Source organism: Stegodyphus dumicola, chromosome 6 (genome assembly GCF_044657685.1).
Source record: "Stegodyphus dumicola isolate Sdum_Otavi_A_Nest chromosome 6, ASM4465768v1".
NCBI classification, from domain to species: domain Eukaryota; kingdom Metazoa; phylum Arthropoda; class Arachnida; order Araneae; family Eresidae; genus Stegodyphus; species Stegodyphus dumicola.
Window position 1 is genome coordinate 223762652 of NC_140773.1, and position 24249 is coordinate 223786900.

The window sequence follows — 24249 nt, forward strand, 5'->3', positions numbered from 1 at the left end:
ATGTTCTATAAAATACCTAGGTATTCTGTAGAATGACAGTATTTCTTACTTTGCTGTTAACACATAATTTTACTACCACCACTGTAATTAGTATCAGAAGGTACAATTATGTTTAGTTGAACTGTTGTGCCTTAGCTAGTATCTCATTAACAATTTGGTGTCTGTCTAAATATTATTGCCAGTTTTTTAAATTCCTTTAAAATTTTAATCTCTTTATAGTGCTTAATTTTCACGGATACTTTTTCTATGGTATCTGATTTTTTAATCTGGTAAATGTTGTATTTTCTTTTAATCAAAGAAATTCATTATAATCTTTGTCATTATGATTTTCATGTTTGCTGAACTGGTATTTTAAACTACCAGAATATCAAACTGCTTTATATGTTGCTTTGAAATCTAAAAGGCTGAGTTGCAAAGGCTGAATTAGAAATATATGCTTTTGAACTGTACACCTTGTGCAAAAAAAAGGGGGGCAGTTCTATATCTTTTGTTCTACTGGACTGATTGTCAAAATTTAACTTGCGTTTTCCATGTCTTGAAAGTGCGACTTGGGCTATATATAAGATTTATATATAGCATTATTCTAACAGTTATTTTAGCATTATTCTAACAGTTATTCTAACAGTTATTAGTTATTTTGACACAAAATCAGACTCTTTCTGAAAAAACATGCCAGTTTTTTTTCTATATTTCGATTCTATGACTCAGATTATGCCTAGATATTAAATTTTGTAATTTTTGGTGAGCAATTTAAAAGTTTATAGCAACTTTTTTGTTTCAGTTTGCACTACGAATAATTCATTTGGCGAAATTCTTAATTTATATTAACTTACTTACTTTGCTTTTTTTTTTCATTGATGCATGAGGGAAAAAAAGGTCCATTGTTCATTCTTTCAAATAATTTTAACAAAGTGCATAAACCACATTTTCATTATTATCACTTATAATAAATACACCAAATTTCAGAATGTGCCAAAATGTAAATTCCTATATATCTTTGAAAACTTTGAATAAAAACTCTAATTTTTTGTAGGTAGGCATAGAAATACATCTCCTTTAAGATGATGGTAAAAATTTTATATATTATGAATTTTTGAAAAAAAATTATAAAAATTATTTAAAAATACAAATTAAAAAAATAAATCACAAAAATGAGTGAATTTTATTTAGAATGAACCTGAATTTTGAAATGTGAAAGGAAGAATCAAATATGTTTAATAAAAAAAAGGTATCAATAAATATATACCAAATTCAATTAGCTAAACTTTTGAGAGCTAAATTTTTAAAAACTATTCTTGTGGTTTTTACAAAACTTGGCATTTTAGCATAATTTGTGTCATAGAATCAAAATATAGAAAAAAGTTGGTATATTATTTCAGAAAAAGTCATATTTTGTGTTGGAATACCTATGTTAGAATAATGCTATATTTAAATCTAATATATATCCCAAGTCGTGCTCTCGAGACATGGAAAATGCAAGTTAAAGTTTGATAATTGGTCCAGTAAAATGGGATATATAGAACTTTTACACCTCTTTTTTTTTTTTTTTTTTTTGTTTTTGTGTGTGTGTGTGTGTGCAAGGTGTACCTCATATTTTTCAAAAGAATCTAATACTCCTATATATAACAATAATCTATCTTAGCTAAGCACGTATGTATTCTTTGAAAACTTTGAATATATTAGTTGTTAATTACTGAATAAGTCTTATTCAGTAATTAACAACTAGGCAAAAATCCTCTTTAACATTGGAATATGCCATGTAATTGATTGAATATAACACTGAAATGAAAAAGCTTTTTTTAATTAACTATCATCATTAACATAACAGCTAAAAATCTGCTCTGTAAACACAAGGAATGAAGTGTATTATAAGGTTATTTCTTCCATCTTCTTGGCATGCCTTCGTGGTGTGGTGGTCTGCACGCTGAGCGCATATTTCAGAAGTCTGGGGTTCGATTTCCAGCACAGGCGTTGCTAATTTTTCATCTTGCCTGCCTCCGAAAATACCTAATGTCTCTACAGTATGTTTAAATTTATTACTACATAGCAGGAATGGTTCAATAAACATGTAATGGTACACTAACAAGAAATGGTACAATAAGCACTTTCATTTTTCTCTGATGAGGCTTGTTCGAAAGCTTTCATGCCATTGTAATTGAGCCATTTTAGCATCCTGATTCCCTGAGTCTAATTTAAAAAAAAATTGGAAGAATTTTATACCAAAGTAATTGTTTTTGTCCGGTTGTGAGGCATTTTGGTTTTGAAAATATGCAACAAATATGAATTTATTTTTTTAATGTGTGGCCTCTTTTTGTGTTACTTTTTTTTTTTTAACCATATACTGTTAATTTATATTCCATATTAAGTTTTGTACATATTTTTAAAACTTTCAATTTTTTGTGATTATGAATCTGTATTTTCCTTGAATTTAAAAAAAGGGGGGAGGGGGTAGTTGCTTTTTAATTCACCTCTATGTCTTATGTTTGATTTATATAACTGTGTGAAATAAATCAACATTTCTTGTGCATACTACAGTTGTAATACTGCATAGGTAAATTAATTTATTTGTTATAATTTGTAATTTTTTTAATTTTCAAATCTGTCATTTCAGCATTACAAAAAACTTATTGCACGTCGAGATTCTAAGTTGAAATCATTACGGCAAAATCTAGGCTTAGGAGATTTTGGATTTGATGATGAAGATGAACCATTGGTTGAATCGCAAGTAACCAGTATATTACAGCAGCTGAAACAAAGAAATGAAGCATCTCAGAAAGAGTTTTCAAACTGCAAAGTTTGTATAAATTTCAAATTATGCTTATTTATGTAAATGCTGTGTGCAATAGCTTATAGTAATCTGATACAGATTCCTCTTAAAATACTGAATACTTGTATTTTTAATTTTTAGACAAAGCATGAAAGTATTGAGAGTGAGATTCAAAATAATATTGAAAAGAAACATATTGAAAAAGCTCAAAAGCAGCAAAAACTTATTACTAGTAATGAACAGATGGTAAGTTTTTTTAAAGTGTTTTTTAGTTCTAAAAAATGTACAGATTCAATATTGTCAGAGAAAGTTACAGAAATTTTATGATCCAAAGTGCTGTACTATTTTTGTGAATTTGTTTTAAGAAATGTATTAATCTCTCGTTTCTTGTGAATTCTGAGCATTGACTTATGAGAAACCTAACGTGGTAATGGCATACCGTATATTCCAGTGTATAATGCACACCTATAATTTCAAACTACATTTTTTTAGTTATATTTGACACACCCTTTTGTTTATGAAGAAACCTGAAAGGTACATGTGCGATGCTCTTATATTTTGAAATCATACATTCAAAGATTTTTCCCAGGTATCCAAACAATGGTATACTGATTTGAGAAACCAAGAAGGGAAACAATATGTGTGTGGGAGAAATGCTTGAGAGAGTAAATAATTCTGCAAAGAGGTTGCAATTAAAAAATTGTAGTATATTTAACGATCTAGATGGAAGGCAAGATGATTATGTATTTATGGATCAGAATAACAGCGATAATGAAGATGAAGCAGAATTCGATGATGTGCCTGAAGATATAATGGAAGACGAATATTACGAACTTTTCATGTTATCAGTTAAGAAAATTTTTTAAGTTTATAAAGAATATAATTTCTTTTAAGCAAATTGCATTTAGGTACATGTTAAAATAAATTTTTATATGCTAATTTTTTCCTCATCTTTTTTAAATCTATCATTTTTGTATCTGGCGTATAATGCACACCCATAAATTTCGATCTTATGTTTTGTGTTAAAAGTGCTCATTACACACCAGAATATATGGTAATTACATCTAAAACAAGCTTGAAAAATATGGAGGTGAATTTTTGAGATACGTGCAGACGATAAGTGACAGAAAAAATTGTTACATTTGTAAATATGAACTATTTTAGCTTAGCAGATGATTTTTTATTGGTGAATAATTGCAGATATTGGTTTAGCATAGAATAAATTTTAGGCTGAAGGAAAAATGGAGTTAACCAGTATATCACACAATGATTTTCTATGATTTTAAAATGGGATTAAATCAAGAAGAATGTGTTCAACATCTGCAATTGCATTTGGAAATGAAGATCCATCTCATGCTCTATTGTACTCAGATGGTTTACAGAATTTCACAGAGGTCAAATTCTCTTCACTACGAAGAGCACACAGGAAGGCTGTTGTCAGCAGTAATCCTGGATAATATGTCTGCCATATGAAAATTGTTAATCGATGATAATCGCTGCACCTACCAAATGAAGGAGCTTAACACTGGATTCACCACTGTATATAAAATTATTTATGAAGAACTGCATATGAAGAAACTAGTTTATTGTTGGGGGTCCCCATAATTTAATTGAGCACCAAAAAGAGGAGAGTGTCAGACTCGGTAAAGAAACCCTTAAATTACTTAAAAATGGTGGCCACCACATTATTTCAAAAATCATAACTGGTGATGAAATGTATATACCAATTTTTGATATTCCAGCACCTGAAGAAAGTAAAGTATGGGTCTTTGAAGGTGATTCCATGCCCACAATGGTGAAAAGACATTGTGCCGTGAAAAAGCAATATATGCCATTTTCTCAGAAGTACAAGACTGGTCAAAACCATCAAGCTAGAAGGACAGAAGACAGTCACAGCTAACTGGTACACCACTAAGTGCCTTCCATAAATTTATCAAGAAGTGAATGGTAGACCATGACAATGCATCCTCTTATTCAGCAAGATTGACTGTAGAGTTTCTTGAACAAAAACGCGTGACCTTTGGCTATTTTTTAATTTGAAAAAGAACTTATGTGGATGTCGTTTTTATTCCAAAGATGAGATTGATGAGTCTATAAATGTAATTTTTTCATCAATTCCAAAAAATGAATGACTTAACGCATTTAATCTTTGGAAAATTTGCCTGCAGAAGTGCATTGATTCTGAAAGAGAGTACTATGCACACTACTAGAATTTTATAACTTTAAAAACCTATGTGTATCTCAAAATTTCAGAGTGACCCTCGTATATGCATTTATTAAAAGTCCAGAACTGGTGACCGCCACTTCTGGCCTTAGTAGTGGCCAATCCAAAGTTGGCTAAGGGCCCGCCGTTGGAAGGGAAACTTTTGATTAACATTTGTTTCATTTTCCCTTTTTGTTTATAACAATATTTAGGTTTGTTCAAATTGCGTAACACATTTTTTCCATGGAAAGTTAGTTGACTTTTCAGAATATGATTTTGTCGCTTACACAATATACTAATGATATAAACTCTGTATTGGGCAAGACTTACAGTACCTGATACACTTCATCAAACCATAGTTTTGTTTTCCACCTGTTAGTGAGCTGTTCTTCACTCTTATCTTAGAAATATAACTGTTCTGTTCCTTTCTTCCAAAGTGCAGCTGCTCTTCAAAAATAAATATTGTAATTATGAAATCATTATACTGTTTACTTATTATTATTATAATACTAATTAAACAGTTTTGTCAATTTTCTGGTAATTTATGCTGTGAATTTTTGTTTTGAAACACAAGAAGAGTAAATGATGCACCGTTATACATGTCTTTTTGAGGATAAACAGCTTTCTCTTCCAAAATTTAATATTTCTTTAAAAAAAAAACCTTGTCTCCTTTTTGAATGGCTTAATAAATAAGTTTTATTATTTTTCTTTATTGTATTAGTATGTTTTGTAACAAATTGTAACTAGTTTTTACCTTTGGTCAGGAAAATTTTTTTATAGTGATAAATATTCAAAAAAATTAAAAGCTCAATTTTAGTGGGAATCGTGAAATAAATTAATGAAAGCAACAGAAACAAATACACAACAAATTAAAAATGTGTAAAGACAAAATTACAAATAAATAACTACAGTTACCTACCAGGATTTACAACAATATTGCTATTTTATTCAGTAAGAAAAGTTTTGATTTAATTTTAGTTAGTAGAAATGTATTATTCTTTTTGTTTGATGTAAATTTAAAAAAGGCCTATTTTTATTACAGTAAAAGTAAGAATAAAATTTTATGTTTAGTTAAAGAATTTTACTTAACACAAAATTAATGTTATTGTTTTGTTTTGGTTTAAATAGAAATGTGCTGCCATTAGGCAAATAGAAAAAAGAAAATGATTGCCATGTTCGTTTAAAAATTTTGTATGCATTTAAAAAAAAAAGAAATGGAAATACTAAAACTTTTTAATTGTGTAAGTTGTAATGAGATAAATTCAGTAAACATAAAACTAAAATTCACTTATATTATAGTAAATATGTTTCTAAAGGTAGCTCATATATCTGAATTTTAAGGTGTCTGTATGTTTGGAGATCTGTTGTATATAACAAATTAAGCTGAGTGATTTTAAACATAATTATTCTTCACTGTTGTGAAATATTATACAAGTATGTGCAACTTTACAACTGATTAATTTTATGTTTTCACTTTTCCAGTATTTGTGTATATACAGATTAACGTCCATGACTTTCTTTTTTATTGAATACTTTTTATTGCATAGGCAAAGAATAAAACTGCTATTCGCAATATAAAAGAAGAAATAAGTCGTATAGATTCCTTATCATCTCAGCAGGACATTTTAGAAGGCGATCTCAAAGAAGCAGTATGTATTTTGTGTGCTCTTTATGAATGTCTTATTTTTAATTTGATTTACTTAACTGTAGTTATTTTTTTATTATAAGTAAGATGATAATATTGTACACCTATATTTAATCTGTTGGGAAAAATATCACTGAATGAGTATATTTTAAAACATATTGAACTTTCTTGTGATAAGAATTATACAGTCAGTTTCTCCTGCATAACAAATTATCGTTGTAAAAATTTTTGTAAGTATCTGTTGTAAAAATGCTCTATTGGATGTTCTGACAAAAATATATGGATATTTTTATGAATAAAATTTATATAAATAGGCATTCCAGAATAACAGCTTACAGTAGACTCGGTAGATTTCTTTTTTTAGACTAGAGACTTCATATTTGATATTGTAAAAATATATAGTTTCAGTGAATATTTCAATCATTATTTTTCTCCCATTTAAATTTTCTGTTTTTCTATTTATTTTGAATAAAGTGACATATTTCCCTCTTAGATATGTTAAATCCATGCTTTTGATAACTGATGTGCAGTTTTTAAAGCAGATGCTATTTAAGTATAATATCCATTTGTGCAGCTAGCCTATAAAAAGGGAGAAAATATGTATCAGTTTTAATGAGTTATTATAGTTTTAAGAGTCCAGCTAATACTTTATAATAATAGAGATGAAGAATTGTGTTTTTTTTGCTTTCAAATTATTTGGCTTGTTAATCAGAAACAGACTTTTTACATCAAAGTTATTCTAAGAATTCATAAACAGCTATAGGTGTAATGTACAATATCTAAATGGAGTAAGTAATACTATTAAATTAGGAATGGTGCAACCTGCATTTAATTTCTAAAATTATAAGTGTTGGAGCCCTATGGAAGACTGTCAGGAAAGAATGAAAAAATAATAAATAAATAAAATAAATAAAAATTTAATAAATAAATAAAAACTGAAAACTTTCAAATTTTACATTACGCCCAAAGGGTCATTTTTTAATGTTTTGTGTACTGCCTGTATTTATAAAATATCATGTTCTTTGCATTTAAACCATAAAATTCAATTCAACAACAATATCGCAAAAATAATTTTAAAATGATCATATCTTTAGAATTTCCAATACACAGTCTCACGTGCTGGAGATAAAAATGTTTTTTTCTCTGTACAGTATTGCCACTGCTCACTTTGAAATCATTGAGTTTGTTAATAAAAAATTCATTAAAGTGTTACAAAATATGAAATCAATAATAAAACAAATTTCAGTTTCAAAATTTGGGCTTCCAGATGCCCATATTCAGTAGAAGATTACGTTATTCAAAATTCGATGGTTTTATCACAATGCGAGAAACATCCATACATTTATGCAGATTCTTAATTATTTAATTTCTTTAAATATTACACAGGGCTCTAATATTTGGTGGCAACGAGTTGAAAAGTGAACCGACGCAAAATGCCAAAACTAAGTTAATAGTCCTTCTGGGCTAATGCCCTTTGGGCTAAAAATAATTAAATAATTAAATAATTAAACTAAGATTAAAATATAATAAAAAGAGATAAATAACAATTTAATAAATGGTTAAATTAAATATCAATAGTTAAATAAAAAATAAATTATCAGACCTCATCTTATTTAATGCTCGGCTGGAATTAAATTCCACTCAGAAGATAAAATGTAATTCAGCTGATCTCTGTCTGAATTTAAGACCTGGTTATACATATAATGTGCTAATTCAAGGAATGATAGGTACAAAAACTATTCTTTTTTGCACCACACCAATGAAAAAAGATCAAGCAATTAGAGCACCATTAAGGAGAATAGTGAGCTTTCTAGAAACAGTATAAGGATATGGAAGGAAATTTTAACGGAAACATGTAGCCTTGAAATAAAGAGAGAAGAGCAAGACTTCAATGGCCTGTCAATATAATTCTAGACATCAAGGGGAAATTTTCCCTCAATACGATCCATAGCAACATGAGAATGAATATGGCTCCTCTAAATTAATGACAATAATGGACCCCTGCGTTTGCTCACATCATTCAGAAAGTCTGCTGGAGGTCTGCAGTAGGAATTTACTAGTGCAGCATGTGCATGACCAGAGTATCACTTTCAGTATTTTCAGTAATGAAAAGTTTTCTTACTGAGATAGAGAAGGAGGATAACACTTCCTGGAGAATAAAACTTTGACATGTGAGCAGGGGCTTTTCTTTCCTTAAATGTCTGAACCTCTGTCTGAGGGAAAGACAGGCTTGCATTCAAAAGTTAGAATAGATTTTTAAAGCATAATTTTTAGTTCTAAGGGGCTTTGTCCCTGAAGAACTATTGTTTTCGTTTTGCGATTTTGCATTGGAATCTTTAAAAGGCTGTATCACTTTTCAAATTGTTGTCACCAAATACTATCACCCTGTATTATATTTGAAGAAATTAAATAATGAAGAATCTACATAAATGTATGTGTTTCTCGCATTGTGACAAAACAATGGTACCTAGAGCCATCCAATTTTGAACAACATCATCCTACTGCAAGTATGGGCATCTGAAAGCTCAAATTTGAAATTTGGAATTTGTTTTATAATCGATTTTATATTTTGTAAAACTTTAATGAATTTTTGAACAATTTAAAAGCGAGCAATGGCAACACTCTACAGGGGATAAACAACCTTTTTATCTCCAGAACGCGAGACCGTGTATTGGAAATTCTAAAGATTTGCTTATTTAAAAATTATTTTGTGACATTGCTGTGAACTGAATTTTATGGTTTAAGTGCAAACATGATATTTAATAACTAAAGGTGACACACTGTAAGGTATTTCTCCAGCCTTCTTACCAAAGAACATCTATGTAAAGAAGGAAAGGCACCATAGATGTAATGTAAACCAGTTTGTCTTTTACTCCGAAAAGAAGGAAAATTTGGCAATTGATTAGGTGATGGAACCTGTTGGCAAGAATTTCCCCCTTTATGATGTACCGGACCTGGCCGTCATTTTCCTCCTCCGCTACGTGTACAGGAAATTGAGGAACACGGGTTAAGATGAATAAGAAAATTAGGTGAAGTTTCTCTTTTACTGGCTATTGAACTTGCATTATCCATATCACAGTTTGATGTCTGATTTTATATTCGGCAATATGGAGGGGGGGAAATGGAGTCAAGCAGCTTTATGCTCTTGATAAACGTGACCGTCGAACCTGTTCGAACTTCGACATCAGCTTCCAGCTTTGGTGCTTTTGGGCGACAGATATTTCACGCATGTGCAGCTTTTTCCCTTTTTGTCCGAAGGGAGACACTTCTGTTGCTGCGAAGTTTTCCTTCTTAAAAATACATATTATTTGTTCCTAGTGTGCCTTCATGGTGTAGTGGTCAGCACACTGAGTTGGTATTTCAGAGGTCCGTGGTTCGATTCCCGGCAAAGGCATTTGCTCATTTTTCATCTTGCCTGCTTCCAAAAATATCCTAATGTCTCTACAACACAAAATGTTAAAAAAACGCCCATTGCGGTTGGGTTTAGTTTACAGAAAAGAAGTGCGAGAGCCCTTTCATTTAGGGCTTCAGTACACTACATCTAAACCATATGATTTATCTCAAAAATTGAGAAATACTGGTACTAGACTACAGTGGGCTTTGGCGCAATAAATATATAGACTGTACATAGAATATTGAATGTCAAATTTTTAAAAATGTTTTTACTTACTTCTAAATCTTAGACTTGTTTATTTCATTATAAAACTCTTTAATTTTCATAACTTCTTGTAAATGAACAGAGAACTTCTTGTACATGAACAGAGAAGTTTACTTGTCCTATTTAAAACTGTTATATGAATTTAAATTGCTGGTATTTCAGTTAAATATAAAATAAAAATTTTATTTTAATGAATGCATGTTAGATTTTCCTATTCTGCAGATTTTTTTTTTTTTTTTTAATATTTGAAGCATTATGTTTTTCGTCACATGTTAGTTTTTATCTTTTCTGTAGGTAAGAAAATATTTGTATATTATTTAAAATAATTTTTGCAATATTTTAAATACAATTCAGGAAGGTGAACTAAGCAATTTGGAAGGTCATATTAATGTTGATGATTTGCGTAATCAACTGTCTGAAAAACAGAATAAAAGGAATGGGATTGAATCGCAGCTTTCTGCTTTGAAGTAAGTATTACATTTGAAACAACTGAGCTGTAGGTATTTTTAATTTACATTTCTCTAGAAAACCTATTCTACTGTATGTTGCAATAATTATTTTATATCTACCATTTAGTCTATCAGAGAATGAGGGAATAAAGCCCCCCAACCTCTCAAAAGTTCCCAGTTGTTTAATCTGCACGGATTCTGTCTTTTGAGTCCCTAAAAATATCTCATCATATAATGAATAATAGGTAGCATACATGAGTCTTTTGGGGATCTGCTGGAGAATTCAGTGTTTCTTGCATTTGTTCGTGGTCGTACCAAGATTTATGGAAACGAGAGATTGACTTCCTAAGAATGCAACCAAAAAAGATATTAATGTTGACATAAATATTTCAAAACCGTATTTAGAAAAATATTCAAAGTTACAATGACTCAACAATGGAATTATGATTATATCACTTCTGGTAAGGGAAATATTACAAGAAAGTTATTTCCTACTGTCTTTGAAAGACCAAAAAATAAGAATTTATTGCTCAATTTTAATGTTATGCAATTTCTGTTTGGGCATGGCAGGTTTAATGTTTATCTTGAATGGTTTAAGCTGACATCTTCAAGTTTGTGTTATTGTGATTTCGGTGTTCATCAAAGTGCTTTTTGACTGCCCTTTGCTTCATTATGCAAGAAATTAACTAAAATGTAGACTAAAATTAATTGGGCACCGAAATGTCATGATTTTGTTTCTTTACCCTCAGTCTGCCATGCTTTTAATGCCTTTTATCGATGTTTATTTTGAATGCTGTAAATTATTTTCTTTTTGTATATTATTTTTCTTTTACTCTTTTTTGTGTATGTGTTCGTTTTAGTCAAAGATGTTTGAATTAATTGATATCTTTTATTACTTAGGTTTTTGTAAGCTTCATGGTAATCCTCATAGTTTGGTAACCCTGTATCACATCACTTTGTAGTGCATGAAAAAATAGATTTTTTCCCCTCAATTAAAAAAAAAAAAAAAGTTCATCCTTGGCTTGGCTCTTAATAACTAAATAAGCATGAAGTTTTTATGTTTCTCTTGAAGTGCAATATAAATAGTAGTTACTTCCTATTAAGAAAGTCTTTTTAAAAGGCATTTGTTCTCTTTGATAGAATTCTCATTTTGCCATCATTAACACATGCAGTCTGTATTGATATAGTGAAACCTACAGGATGATTTCTCATGTTTCCTTATGATTTTAGTCTATCATGGAAGTGTTTGCATTAGAAAGGTGATGCTTAACCCTCTGACTGCTTATCCTGGAATTTCCACGGGCAACATGAAAGTACCAAAATATCTCATTCTGTGATTTTCATGCGTGTGCAATTTTGCCCTGCATTTAGAAGCAGATCCTACATTTACCCTGTTTAACCCTTTGCGGCACGGTGGGCCCGGTTTGGGCATACCTTAAAATTTCCTTCTGTACGTACAGAAAAATTGAATGAAAAAGAATTTAGAGTTTACTATAGATTACTGTGAACCTTCTTTATTTATAGTAGATGGCAGCTCAACACAAACCAGTCCATATATTTTAGCCATGTTTAGTTTTTTAAGACCCTCATTTTTCAAAGAAATCTTCCAGACTCTTCTTAGGATATAAAAGCAATTGTTTGAAAAGAAATTTCTATGTTATTTTTTTGGCTGTATGCTAATCTCCTTATTCTATATTAGTTTTAAATTTTTACTTTAAAATCGTGCCTAAAATCGAACGATGAACACGAGGTGTGCCCAAACCAGGCACACCACAACACTATGACAACTGAGAGACTGTATTCTTTGTTTCTCCGCATCTCATCGATCAGTTCATCGACAACAGAATGGTAGGTCCACATCTGTGTTTCATTTCCTGTTTTTCTCTTTTTTCTTTTCTCTCTCTCTTTTTTGGGGAGGGTAGAGGGGATGTTTGGTTATTAACCAAAAAATTGTTAGGGTGATTTTCTGAAGGTCAAGGGCAATTTTATGAGTTAGCTGTTTGGTTTCTCACTAGAGCAGTTCTCTTTTTCTCTTTCGTTTTCGTTCAAAGTTTCGCTAGCACTACGTTTAGTAGTTTTGAGTTGTAGACGTTTATTTAATTTTATTTTACAGTTTATAATTTCTTATTGTAGATATAATATTAGTTTATTTTTTCAGATTTTTAACTATTTTTCAAACGGATCGGAGAGGGCTGACCATTTCTGAAGCACTGAAAGTGCTACACAAATTACTTCAGATAGTGAATCTGATACAGATCCCGGTACATGTGCAAAACATACAATATTGGGTTTTGCTTTTTCAAAGGTGGTGTCACTTTCTTTGAAAAGTACCACCAGGAGAAAATAGACTAAAGTATGAAATGTAAATATCATATATCCAAGTTGCGTTTTTTTTTCCTTTCCCATTCATACACATGTAATCATCATATACCCAAAAAAGAGCCTTTTATGGGGTGCAGAGTTGCAGGTCTCCCCGTGGCACATCCTAGATACTAAATCTGCTAAGGTATTCAGAATCTAGTGTTTTTAAATTGTAGGCAAAATCTCTTATTCTTTTACGCACTTCCCAGCAATGCTCGTTTCAGCACTCTTTTCGAAGCTCTATTCAATCAATGTGCTCGCTTCGGATGCACCCACAGAATCAAAACGATAAGTTCTATCTTCACAAAATTTTACATGTGTACTCCTCTAGGCCTAAATTAAACTGCCTACCTTTTTTTTTTAAATCGAAATTCCAACTTTAAAAGGTAGTGTGCAGGAAAGGGTTAATCATCTATTGTATTTTCTAGAATATTTAGACACTGACTCATGTTTTCTCAGTAGTTGGCATTATTATTGCTTAGATTTTTGTTTTTGCATAGAGTTCATAACTGATTTTGTAAGGGCTCCTGCTGTTTTCATTTCCAGTTTTACTTCCTTGTACGAAGGTAAAGGAAGTTTTTACTTAGTTGTCTACTTAGTTCTTGTTGTTGACTGTAGCAAGTTTGCGGTGAAATCGGATTAGCTTTCTCTGTTTCTCTGTTTTATTCATCGTTTTAGTAGTTTAAAATATAACTATTGTGAGATATTGCAATATTGTACGATTATATCTGTCGAAATTTAAGCATTTTGTATTTATTCTTGGGATAAGAATAAGTTTTATTCACTTTTCATCAGACTTGTGCATTTAGTTCATTATGAACCCGTACGCATGCAACACTTTTTGGTACAAAGTAAAGGAAGTACTGTAATCACGAGAAATTCTGGGTATCATACTTCAACAAAAATATCCATTTTGACTGCTATCAAATGCAATTTAACGATGTTTTTGCATGACATATGTACATAAAGACAGAACAAAGGACTCTTTTTTTCCAAAAACGAATTATAAAACTGATTTAAAATGGATTCAGAAGAGATTTTTTCATGGCGTATGTACATATATATTTATATATCTCGCATAACTCAAAAATGAGTAGCCTCAGAGTGTTGAAATTTTGTTTGTAGTACTGCTACAACATGTAGTAGTGCACCTCGCTTTTTGGTTGCAATTGGCCACTCCAAAAATATATAAATATATATGTAAGATATAACAAAATACGATAGGTGCTTTAAGAATTGGCGATCTCAAAATTAACATTCTAGATTTGGTGCTCTTCCCCTAAATTAATGTGTTCTCCCAAATTTGAGATCTTTGCATGTTATATAATGCTACTTGAAAAGGATAACCCAAACTAAAATTAAACAATCGTAGCTCATTTTTACAATTGCATCTTCTTTGGTATAAGTACTGCTGGTGAGTTAATGAAGTCTTTTCCTAGCTCCTGCCATGCTGTCAAATACGTGCTTCTCTGGCTGTGTTCCTTCTTATTCTAAACTGATGTCATATCCTCATTAACCTGTGTATATAAGAAGTTATTGTATTCAAATATGATTTAAAAATAACTTGTCTGCAAAAAGGATGATTTTTGTATATGTGCGAAAATAAAGATTGGTGGTTTGTGAAAACTCAGTTTCATCATCTTCATCTCTATGCTTTCAACCAAGGCCATAATGACTGTAAACCGATTCCTTCTACATATTAAATTATCATATATATATATGTATGTGTGTGTGCGTGCGCCCATTTTGTTACACAGCTCAAAGAACTCACTTTTTTTTCATTCTTATATGTTGGTAAATTGTCCATTTTTTGCTCTTGAAATGATTGAATTATATGTTGTTCTTATCTTCCGGTTAAGGATTTTTTGCCTTGGCCACTCCAAAAATATCTGCATGCAATAATTCTAGAATTATCAACAATTTAAAAATTGTTTAAGTGTGGCTGTGACTATTTTTTTTTTTTTTTTTTTTTAAAGCAGCCATATTTTGTGTACATTTGAAACTTAGCAGAATAGTGAATTAAGTCTTTCTGCAGCTTGAGTGTCTTTTTGCCAAGTGCGACCAAAAGGAAACTTTTAGTTTGTTCACTGAATAATCTGCCTTCTTGCCTTCTGGCGTTATTGCTTGTTTTTGCGTAGAAACTGTAATTTTATTGTAAAATTTTTTAAAATTATTTTAACTGTATTTGGTCTTTTAGATTTTCTATGTCTTTGCATTTTTAATGAAGATATTTTGAGTTTTTGGGTTTTTGCCCTGCCACAAAGTGAGAACTGAATTGAATGAGAAACCTATCTCTAATGAAATTGGAGGAAATAAGTTTAAATGAAATGCAGCAAAAAATGCATGTAATTTAATATTTCGTACAAGAAAATCATGTGGTGTACAGATCAGATTTTCATATTCAGAATTATGGCTTTCTGGAAGCACTCAGCAAGTGATAGAATGTACGTTTGGGACTTGTGATAGTGAAAGCGTTTTTAATTAATTTGAAGATAGCAGTAGCAAAACAGATTATTACTTTTTGGACTCATCTCCAGATAGTGAAGAATCTAGAATTGTTCATTAACCACCCAAAATGACTGGATCTGGGGAAAAATAAATAAATAAATAAAAAATAAAATAAAAAAAAAGAGGTAACCCATTGCAAAAATTAAAATTTATGTAATTTTGAATGCAAATGGTTTATCAGAGTATCTAGAAGTATTTAGAGAGAGATATATGAGATATACCTGAAAGACCTAGTATTGTTCTCAAGATCTAGTTCCTTTGAGATTGGCAGTTTGTCATTTTGCAAGCCGCATACCTCTTATTTTCATAAGAAAAGAGCCTCACAGTTTGTTTTACCTGCTCCCCCCTAAAAAAAAAAAAAAAAAAAACTATGACGGGCAAAAATATTCCATTAGGAAACAATTAATCAATGAAGAATATGAAGTAGAATTTGTCTGGAACCTTGTTTTGAAATTTACTGCACTAAACTTTATTTCTATTGAAATTTGTTTAAATGCTGAATATTTCACTAGTATACATATTTTACATTTGTATGATGTAAAGTAAATCGTAATTTAATCAAGTTGTATGTTCAGAATTTTTGTCTTAATGTAATTACTCTTAAAATTGATTTTTATGAAAACTGGTTCTTATCCACAAAATCCATGTTTAAAAAATCTTGGTTACAAAAATATGTTATGTAATTTAACTCTAAACTACATGTAGATTTGAAATATGTAAAAAAATATGCAATTTTCAAATTTTTGAAGTGGTTTTGATACAAAAATTTAAGCTGTCAGAGAGTTAATACTTTTATTATGTTCCAGAAATTCGGTTGCTTTCAGTGGTGATTATTTAGGGAAGGTGGAAACCATGAGCTTGTATTATTTTTTATGATTGTCATAAGTATGTGTACATTGTTTAAATCAAATTAAATAAATGCTATTTATATTTTGTAAAGTTCATCTGTTACTATAAAGGCATAAAACTCTAAATCACATGTGTTTCATTCTGGATTTAGATTCTGATTTCTGGGAGCTGAAGTGGGCCGGTGGATGGGTTTTGTTTTTTCTCCATGTGTAATGTGATTATGAGCTAATTTCCTTTAGAAAGTTCTTAACATTTGCCCTTTTCTGAAGTAGTTTTTACTTAGTCTTTATACAATTTGCAATATAAATGAATTCAGTTTTTCTGTGGTTTTTACATATTAGTTATCCTCATATCCTCATCTCATTATTTTATATATCACTCTCCTTCTGGCAGTGATGTTTCTCATTATTCAGCTACTGAACACTTTTTACTCTCCCTTATTTCACCTATGAGTACAATATATTGTACTGAAAGTATGATAATTTCCTATTATGTGTATATAAATACATTAAACATTATTATTTCCTTCCATAAGCTGTACTTTATGCATATTACATGATGCTTTGTATGGATGTTAATGAGTATAATTATGTATCACTATAAATTAGACTTTACTTTTCAGGTTCCAAATTCTGCCTTATTTAATACTGCAAAATATGCTCTAGAGTAAATATGTTACTGAAATCCAAAATTTTGTTCATTTATATTATTGCTGTTAGAGTAATTCTTTTGCATTATTTTTTATTGAATTCCTAATGCAGCTTTATAATAGGATAGGCATATAACTTAGTAGTGTACTTTGTGCCTATCATAATGTGAACTGATTTTGAAATTCCATTAAATTTGATTTATAAAAAAATTAATTTTAATTTGAGTAAATTCATGTTTAATATTATCAAATGTAAAAAATGTTTTCATACTTATGGTTCATACTCATATTTCATACTCATATTTTCATACTTATGATTTTGGTATAAAATGTTTTGCAGTAAATTTTCTCATTCATGATATATCTGTGGAGAATTTTGCAGTCTCGTTTTCATGTTTTGATTTTTCTATTCAGTTATTGTGAGATTTTTCATTAATTTTAAATATTTTTTCAGCCGTGAAATCAATGAGCTGCATAAAGAAAATCAAACAAGAACTGAAATAGATATAGTTAAAAAAGATATTAGTTCTAAACAAGAAGCAATTAATAAAATGTAAGCAGTAATTTTAATTATATGTAGAACACTATTTTTTTCTTCAGGGTCATATTCTAAGAGAAACTAAAAATCTTTTCACACTATGTGTTTTTGATTTGTTTAGATTGAGTCGCCATAGGGAAACTATTGTGCATCTTCTTCAAGAATTACCTGAAGATGGTATCCACGAAAAACTTACTACTTTAATAAAGTATGTTTAAGACTGTTTATTTTTGTATTACCAGCAAAAGCTTAAAATTTGCTGTGCTTGTTAGCATACATTTTTAAATAATCCTTTTTTCTTTTCCATTGTTAAAAAGATTTTTAGTGTGTTAATTAATTTTTTTAAAATATTTTACATCTTCCCAACTAAAAATTAAACTTGTGGAAAGTAAGATTATATGTGTCAATACTTCGAACAGAATTATTCTATATATTTTTCAATTAAAAAATAAGCATTTAAAAATAATTAATTATTTTTCATACTAGACAGTTAATACTCATTGTTGCAATACTGGTTTTGAGACTTATCATTTCATAAATTTATATTTAAAATACTTTTCTTTCTGCCCTATTTACTGCTTCAATCAAAACTTTGGTTTTATTGGATGGAACTTTTATAGATGAACTGTGTATGAAAGCTGCATTAGTATGCCATCTGTGACATTAATCATGAGAAATTCTGCACCGTTACAGTAAACCTTTCAACATTCACCAGTAGCTAAGTGTGTAAGACTACTGAACAGTAGTAATTTATTCTGGTTTGGATGTGCAGCGAATAAGCTGACTGCATATGATTTTGCAGTTTTTTTTCCATGTGTAAGGTGAATATGAGAGAGTTTTTCTAAGGCAACATTCCACAAAGGCATCCCTTCTAAGGTAAATAGTCCTTGCATGATTTCTCATAATCAACTACTAACCAACCAGTCATTTGAATTTAATTTCAATGGAATGTGTACCTGAACTTTGCCATAAAGGCTAAGAATTTTTTTGTTATTGTTTCTTGCAGGAAAGAGAATCTATGTTATTTATTTTTTTTAATACACAAAGAGTTTTGGTGAAACTAAATGTAGTTTAGGTTTGAAATTTTATCTTACTTTAAATTGGCAATGTTTTGCTTTCACCCAGCAGTTTTGATGTTTCAGAGTGAGATAAAAAATTAAAAATATACTTTATTAGAGAACAGATGTATTAAATTCATTCACCTGTAAGTCTTAAATGAGCTTTTAAATTCATAAATTTTAGTAACTAATTAAATATAACTTATCGTATTAGCAGTATCCTCAATAGCATTTATATTCCAAATATAACACCACTGCTAGATCAGTTACAGGTAACATACCTTATAATTACATTTTTATGTTGGATAATATGTTAAAGATTTCTTTATTCATAAAAGTACATTTACAATAAAAATGTACTAAACTTTCAATAATGTAATATCAAATTTTTTGATTAAATATATGTGAAAATTAATTTTAGTATGATGTAACTCAATCTTTTATAAGAATAAGTGTATAAAAATTAATTTATATGACAGAGAATAATTTGTTTTATAATTTTATTCTTGTGTCAGTTCTTTAATGAAAAGGTGTAAGCAATGTATTTGATTTAATGCTGTTGCCAAAATGTTACAGTAAGAAATTAAAAGCTAGTGAAAGTGATTGATTTTTACTTTGAGCAATTTTTGTACATAACTGCTGTTACCTCTGTCCAACCCCCTAAAAAAGTGTAATTTTATTTTTAGTGCAAGAAAATTATAAATTTTTTGGAAGAAGTTTTTAATTATCATTTCTGTTTCATAGTTCACTGAACCAAAAAATTCAGAAAATGAATAAAGATTTGGAGAAAGAACGTGGTCTTCTGTCTTCGCTTGAAACAACAAAAGAATTTCACAAGTAAGTAACGAAAATATAATCCTTTGAGTAATAAATATTAAAAAGGAATAAAATCTGCATTATTTTATGTTACTAATTTTAAAAATATGTTTTGTATCAAATTATAACTTAGTTTGAAAAATGGTGCTAACATTGTCTTACTGATCTTTAATATATTATTATGCCTGTATCTTCAGATAATGCATTCCAGGTCCTTTAAATACTGTATTAAATGTGATATTGTTATGACTTGCATAAATATAATGGAGTTTAATTAATAAATTGCACACCAAATCATTAACAAACTTTGAGAAAAGTATGTTATATGTTGTGTTATATACTGTACTGTTATATAAAATATTGCATAGTATTCTGAATACTACATTATATAATTTTTCTCTCTGAAATGCATACAAGTAAAGCATTCTGATATGTTAGCCTAAAAGAATTTTTTAGCCCAAATGGGCATTAGCCTAGGAAGGCTATTAGTCTCAAAAAGGTATTTTCCATCACGTTACTTTAAATGTCTGAATTCCTTTTCACATTGTTGCCACCAGATATTATCACCCTTTATTATATTTAAAGAAACTAAATAATGAAGAATCTACATGAATGTATGTATGTTTCTTGCACTGTGGAAAAAACAACGGTACCTAGAGTCATCAAATTTTGAAGAACATAGTCCTGTACTTGAACATGAGCACCTGGAAGTCCAAATTTTGAATTTTTTTTTTTTTGTTTATTTCGTATTTTGTAAAATTTTAATGTTTGTAAAATTTTTTAGTAAAATTTTTTTGATTAAAAAACTCAACAATTTCAAATCAAGCAAAGGCAGCACTGTAGGGAATAAAACATGTTTATCTCCAGCATGCGAAACTGTATATCGAAAATTCTAAAGATAAGCTGTATTTAAATATTTGTATCACAATGTGGCATTAGCCCAAATGCTCTTGAAATGCATCTGTAAAGAAAAAAATGCTCATTTGGGCATAATATAAAATCTGAAAGCTTTCAATTCTCTTTATTTATTTATTTATTTATTTTTTTAAAATTTCATGTGAGTCTAAGGTTAGATGAGTAAATATTGTTTTACCATAGCTGTAACTCCTTGCCATCATATTTAATTTGCAATCTGAGAAAGTATCAGAAGGATCTATACTGGTGTTCATAAGTTCTCACTGTGAGAAATGCAGGGCAAATCAGTAATGAACATTTTATTGTGTTATTATAGCTTATTCTTATTTGGCTTCTATTTTGAATGTGAACTCTTTCTTTTTATTGTAAATAATGAATTCTAAATCAGCAAATGTGGAACACAATTATAATATAAAAATATGATTCATAGGCTTATAAATTGTTATTTAGAGTAATTTTTTATACATTTGGTATTCAGATCTTTTGTTTTGGTATTTTCAAAAGACATAAGAAAATTGATTATATCTGAAAAGAAAAATGATCAGAAAACAATTTTTAAAAGTACAAATCCAAAATTTTTCATGTATTTAAAATATAGCACAAAAGTCATAAATCAAAGTGATGTCTTGAGTATTTGTTGAGAGGTTCTTAGAAGTGAAACATTGCCTCTTAAATATGATGTCTTCCCCAAATTTTTTATTTTGAATACATATATGAGAAGCATTAGAAAATAAATTATTTTTCTCCTCCCCTTTTTTTTTATTATTAAAAAGAAAAAAAAAAAAATTCACTACAAAGTGTCAATAAAGTCATTAAAAGCAAGGTAGGCCAAAGGTAGAGAAACAAATTCATTACATTCTTCTCTTTATCATATTAAAATCAAATGTTACTTGCTTGAGTTATTTCATATGCATTTAAATATTAATAAGAGTTATGATTGTTCGATAAATTCTTTCTTTCTTTCTTTTTTTTTTTTTTAAGTTTATATTTGTTATTGTTGGCCTTAAGTTAATAAGGTGCTTTGCATTTCTCCTTTGCAGTATAAGTTTATGAATTTGCAATAGTACTAGTACATCTTTTAATACAAATAAATTGCAGATTGTATTATTTTGAAGTAGGTGAAAGATTTAATTTCTTTCTTCTTTTAGGAGCCAGTTATTGGCTAAAGAGGAAACTTTATCTGAAAATCAAAAAAAGATTTTTGATTTATGTGGAAGTCAAGACTATGATTACAATATAACTTCTTTGAAAAATATGATTAAAGAGCTTCAGGAGTAAGTGAACTTTTGTTAATTTGTTTTGTTATCACACTAGCAAGTTTAAATTTAAGATTTGGAGATTTAAAAAAAAAAAAAAAAAAAAAATGTTTTTGTTTATTTATTTATTTTTTTTTTTTAGTGAAAAGGGGGCATTAACTGGAAGTTTGTACCTTTATAATAAATATGTAGAAAAATTAGAAAAGCCTCGTCCGTGCTGCCCTCTTTGTACGAGAGCTTTCCAGGCTGAAGAGGAAGCTCAGTCATTGATAAAAGATGTAAGTTCTTTCTGTATTTAGAGGAGAGTTTTAACTATCTTGATTTTGTATATTTTCATATATATTTTGTATTTTCTTACCATTAAATTCTATGTTTAAACTATTTTAGTTGCAAAGGAAACTACAATCAGTACCTGCTACACTTGATCAGAAATCAAAATTAATAGCATCAAAGGAAAAAATTCTGAATCAGATGTTGGAGCTGAAACCTATAAAAGAGACTGTATGTATATTTTCCCCTTCCTTTCATAATATTTTTAGACTTCATATATATCAGACTTTTCTTCTTCCTGTGTGAACTTTTAAACTTTTTATTCATAACAAAAGTCATCTGTCTAATATAGTTCTGTATTTACTTGTGTATTTCCCCCTTTTTTATTAATTCTATCATAGGAAAATTGAAAAGGGGAAGTTAGGCAAATAATTCCATTTCTGAAGGTTATGGTTGCAGTAAGAACATAACAAATAAAGAATATTAATGGATAAACTACTGGTAACTAGTATCACAGTATTGTTTATTTATAAGAACCTACATTCCTGTAAGATTACATAGTAATATTAACATTACCAATATGTAATGAGACAGCTTCATTTGTGTTCTGTGTATCTTGAATCTTGGCAATCTTATTATTGTCCACTTAAGACAGCAGTTCCAGAAGTATTGCTGGAACTGCTGTCTATGATGTGTGCTACAGCATGCAGGTCATCACCATCATCGCTGCTGTTATCTTTGTCACCATTCAGTATGTTCTGTTTTCCCACATGCAGTAATCTTCCAGAACCATCATGAACAGCATTTATCTCTGCTTCCTTGAAACTCTTCACTATAATTGTTTCATCAAACAGAGCCCATGCACACAAAATTCACAAGCAAATAAACTAAAATGATGAAAACAATCTTATCATGGGCAAATCTATTTAAAAACTTAAGGAGGCTCACTGCCTGAATGCCTTGAGGAAAGGGGAAGTTACGTGACTACGAAAAAAAGAGTTTTTTCCAGAACCTTATGCAGCTAAGAGGAAAAATACATGAGCAAATACAGTATAATATTTGTGCATACTGAGAATTCTTTTGTATGTTCTAGAAAATCTATTGATATTTCATTGTAGTCCTCTATTTCTTTGTTATTATAATTTATAAATTATAATTTTTTATTAGTGTATTAGAAATGGAATCAAAGATTATTTAATTTCACGGGAGTTGTTTAGATGTATGATCTCCATCTTTTATTTGAAAAAGAACTATTTAAATATTTTTTGCATGGCTACTGCTAGCCTTGATATATTTCTGCACGCAAGAAATTCATTGCTTCTAACAATTGTGTAAGTTGTCTTTGTCTCAGCTGGACAATCAGCTATTCCCAGACCTTCCTGATTATGTAATTTCATTTTTTAAGAATATATGTTTAAATTTTATATATAGAAGTATCTATATATAAATAATTTTATATGTAGAAATATCTGTTTATGTTTCTGTAAGGTCTATCAGGAAATTCTGTCCATTTGGGAAGTGAAAGAAAGTAATACATTTTTCATACCTTTAATTAATATTTACTGTACAATATAATTCTGTCATTATTTATGACCTCTTGCTAGCATGAATGTGATACGTGGATACTATTTTTGAAAAAAACATCTTGTCCTTAGAGGCGAAGAACTCAAATAGTGCTTGATTGATATTTGCTTCAGTTTTGAATTTTTTCCCCTTCAAAAAATTTGCAAAGAGAGAAAAAAAGTGATAATTGGAGGGTGCTAGGTGTGGGGAGTACGTTGGTTGTGGCAGAATTTCCCAGCTTAGGTCTGTGATTTTCTGATGTATCACCAAAGCAGCTTGTGGTACAGCATTATCATGATTCAGTATAATATACTTTCTAATTGAACATCGCTGGCCACTTTTTTGATTGGTTTGTTTAACTCATTCATTTGCTGACAGTACTCTCTGAATTTTCTTCAGGTTTCAAAAGCTTGTAATGTATTGGTCCTTGGATGCCCCAACCATATAAACTGCATTCTCTTATTCAAATTCAAACTCGGTTTAGAGGGCTAGATTGTCCGGGCTCACAGTATGTTCTTTTCGTAATGATGTTTTCATAGGTAATGCACTTTTCACCGCCAGTAGTCATCCAGTCCAAAAGGGGTTTGTTTTCGTTGTTCCCAGCAAGGTGAAATGTACACATGGCTACTTAATCATGCAAATTTTTCTCACTTATGATATATTCATCTAAAATATTTACAGATCAAATATGGTTTCTAAATGTGGACTGAAATTGTTTGAGCTGAATTAATCTTTTCCACAATT

The 24249-nt window shown here is 29.7% G+C and overlaps 1 protein-coding gene across 2 annotated transcripts in view; it reads left to right on the forward strand.

Annotated features, from left to right (window-relative positions):
• rad50 (DNA repair protein rad50) overlaps window positions 1-24249 on the forward strand; it is a 100881-nt gene that overhangs the window by 29158 nt on the left and 47474 nt on the right. For both annotated transcript variants that reach the window (XM_035364934.2, XM_035364935.2), the window contains exons 14-23: window positions 2612-2794; window positions 2909-3013; window positions 6518-6619; window positions 10628-10740; window positions 17544-17642; window positions 17749-17835; window positions 19430-19522; window positions 21565-21690; window positions 21815-21950; window positions 22060-22173. In XM_035364934.2, the coding sequence (XP_035220825.2) occupies window positions 2612-2794; window positions 2909-3013; window positions 6518-6619; window positions 10628-10740; window positions 17544-17642; window positions 17749-17835; window positions 19430-19522; window positions 21565-21690; window positions 21815-21950; window positions 22060-22173 (1158 nt within the window). The remainder of the gene's footprint in view (window positions 1-2611; window positions 2795-2908; window positions 3014-6517; window positions 6620-10627; window positions 10741-17543; window positions 17643-17748; window positions 17836-19429; window positions 19523-21564; window positions 21691-21814; window positions 21951-22059; window positions 22174-24249) is intronic.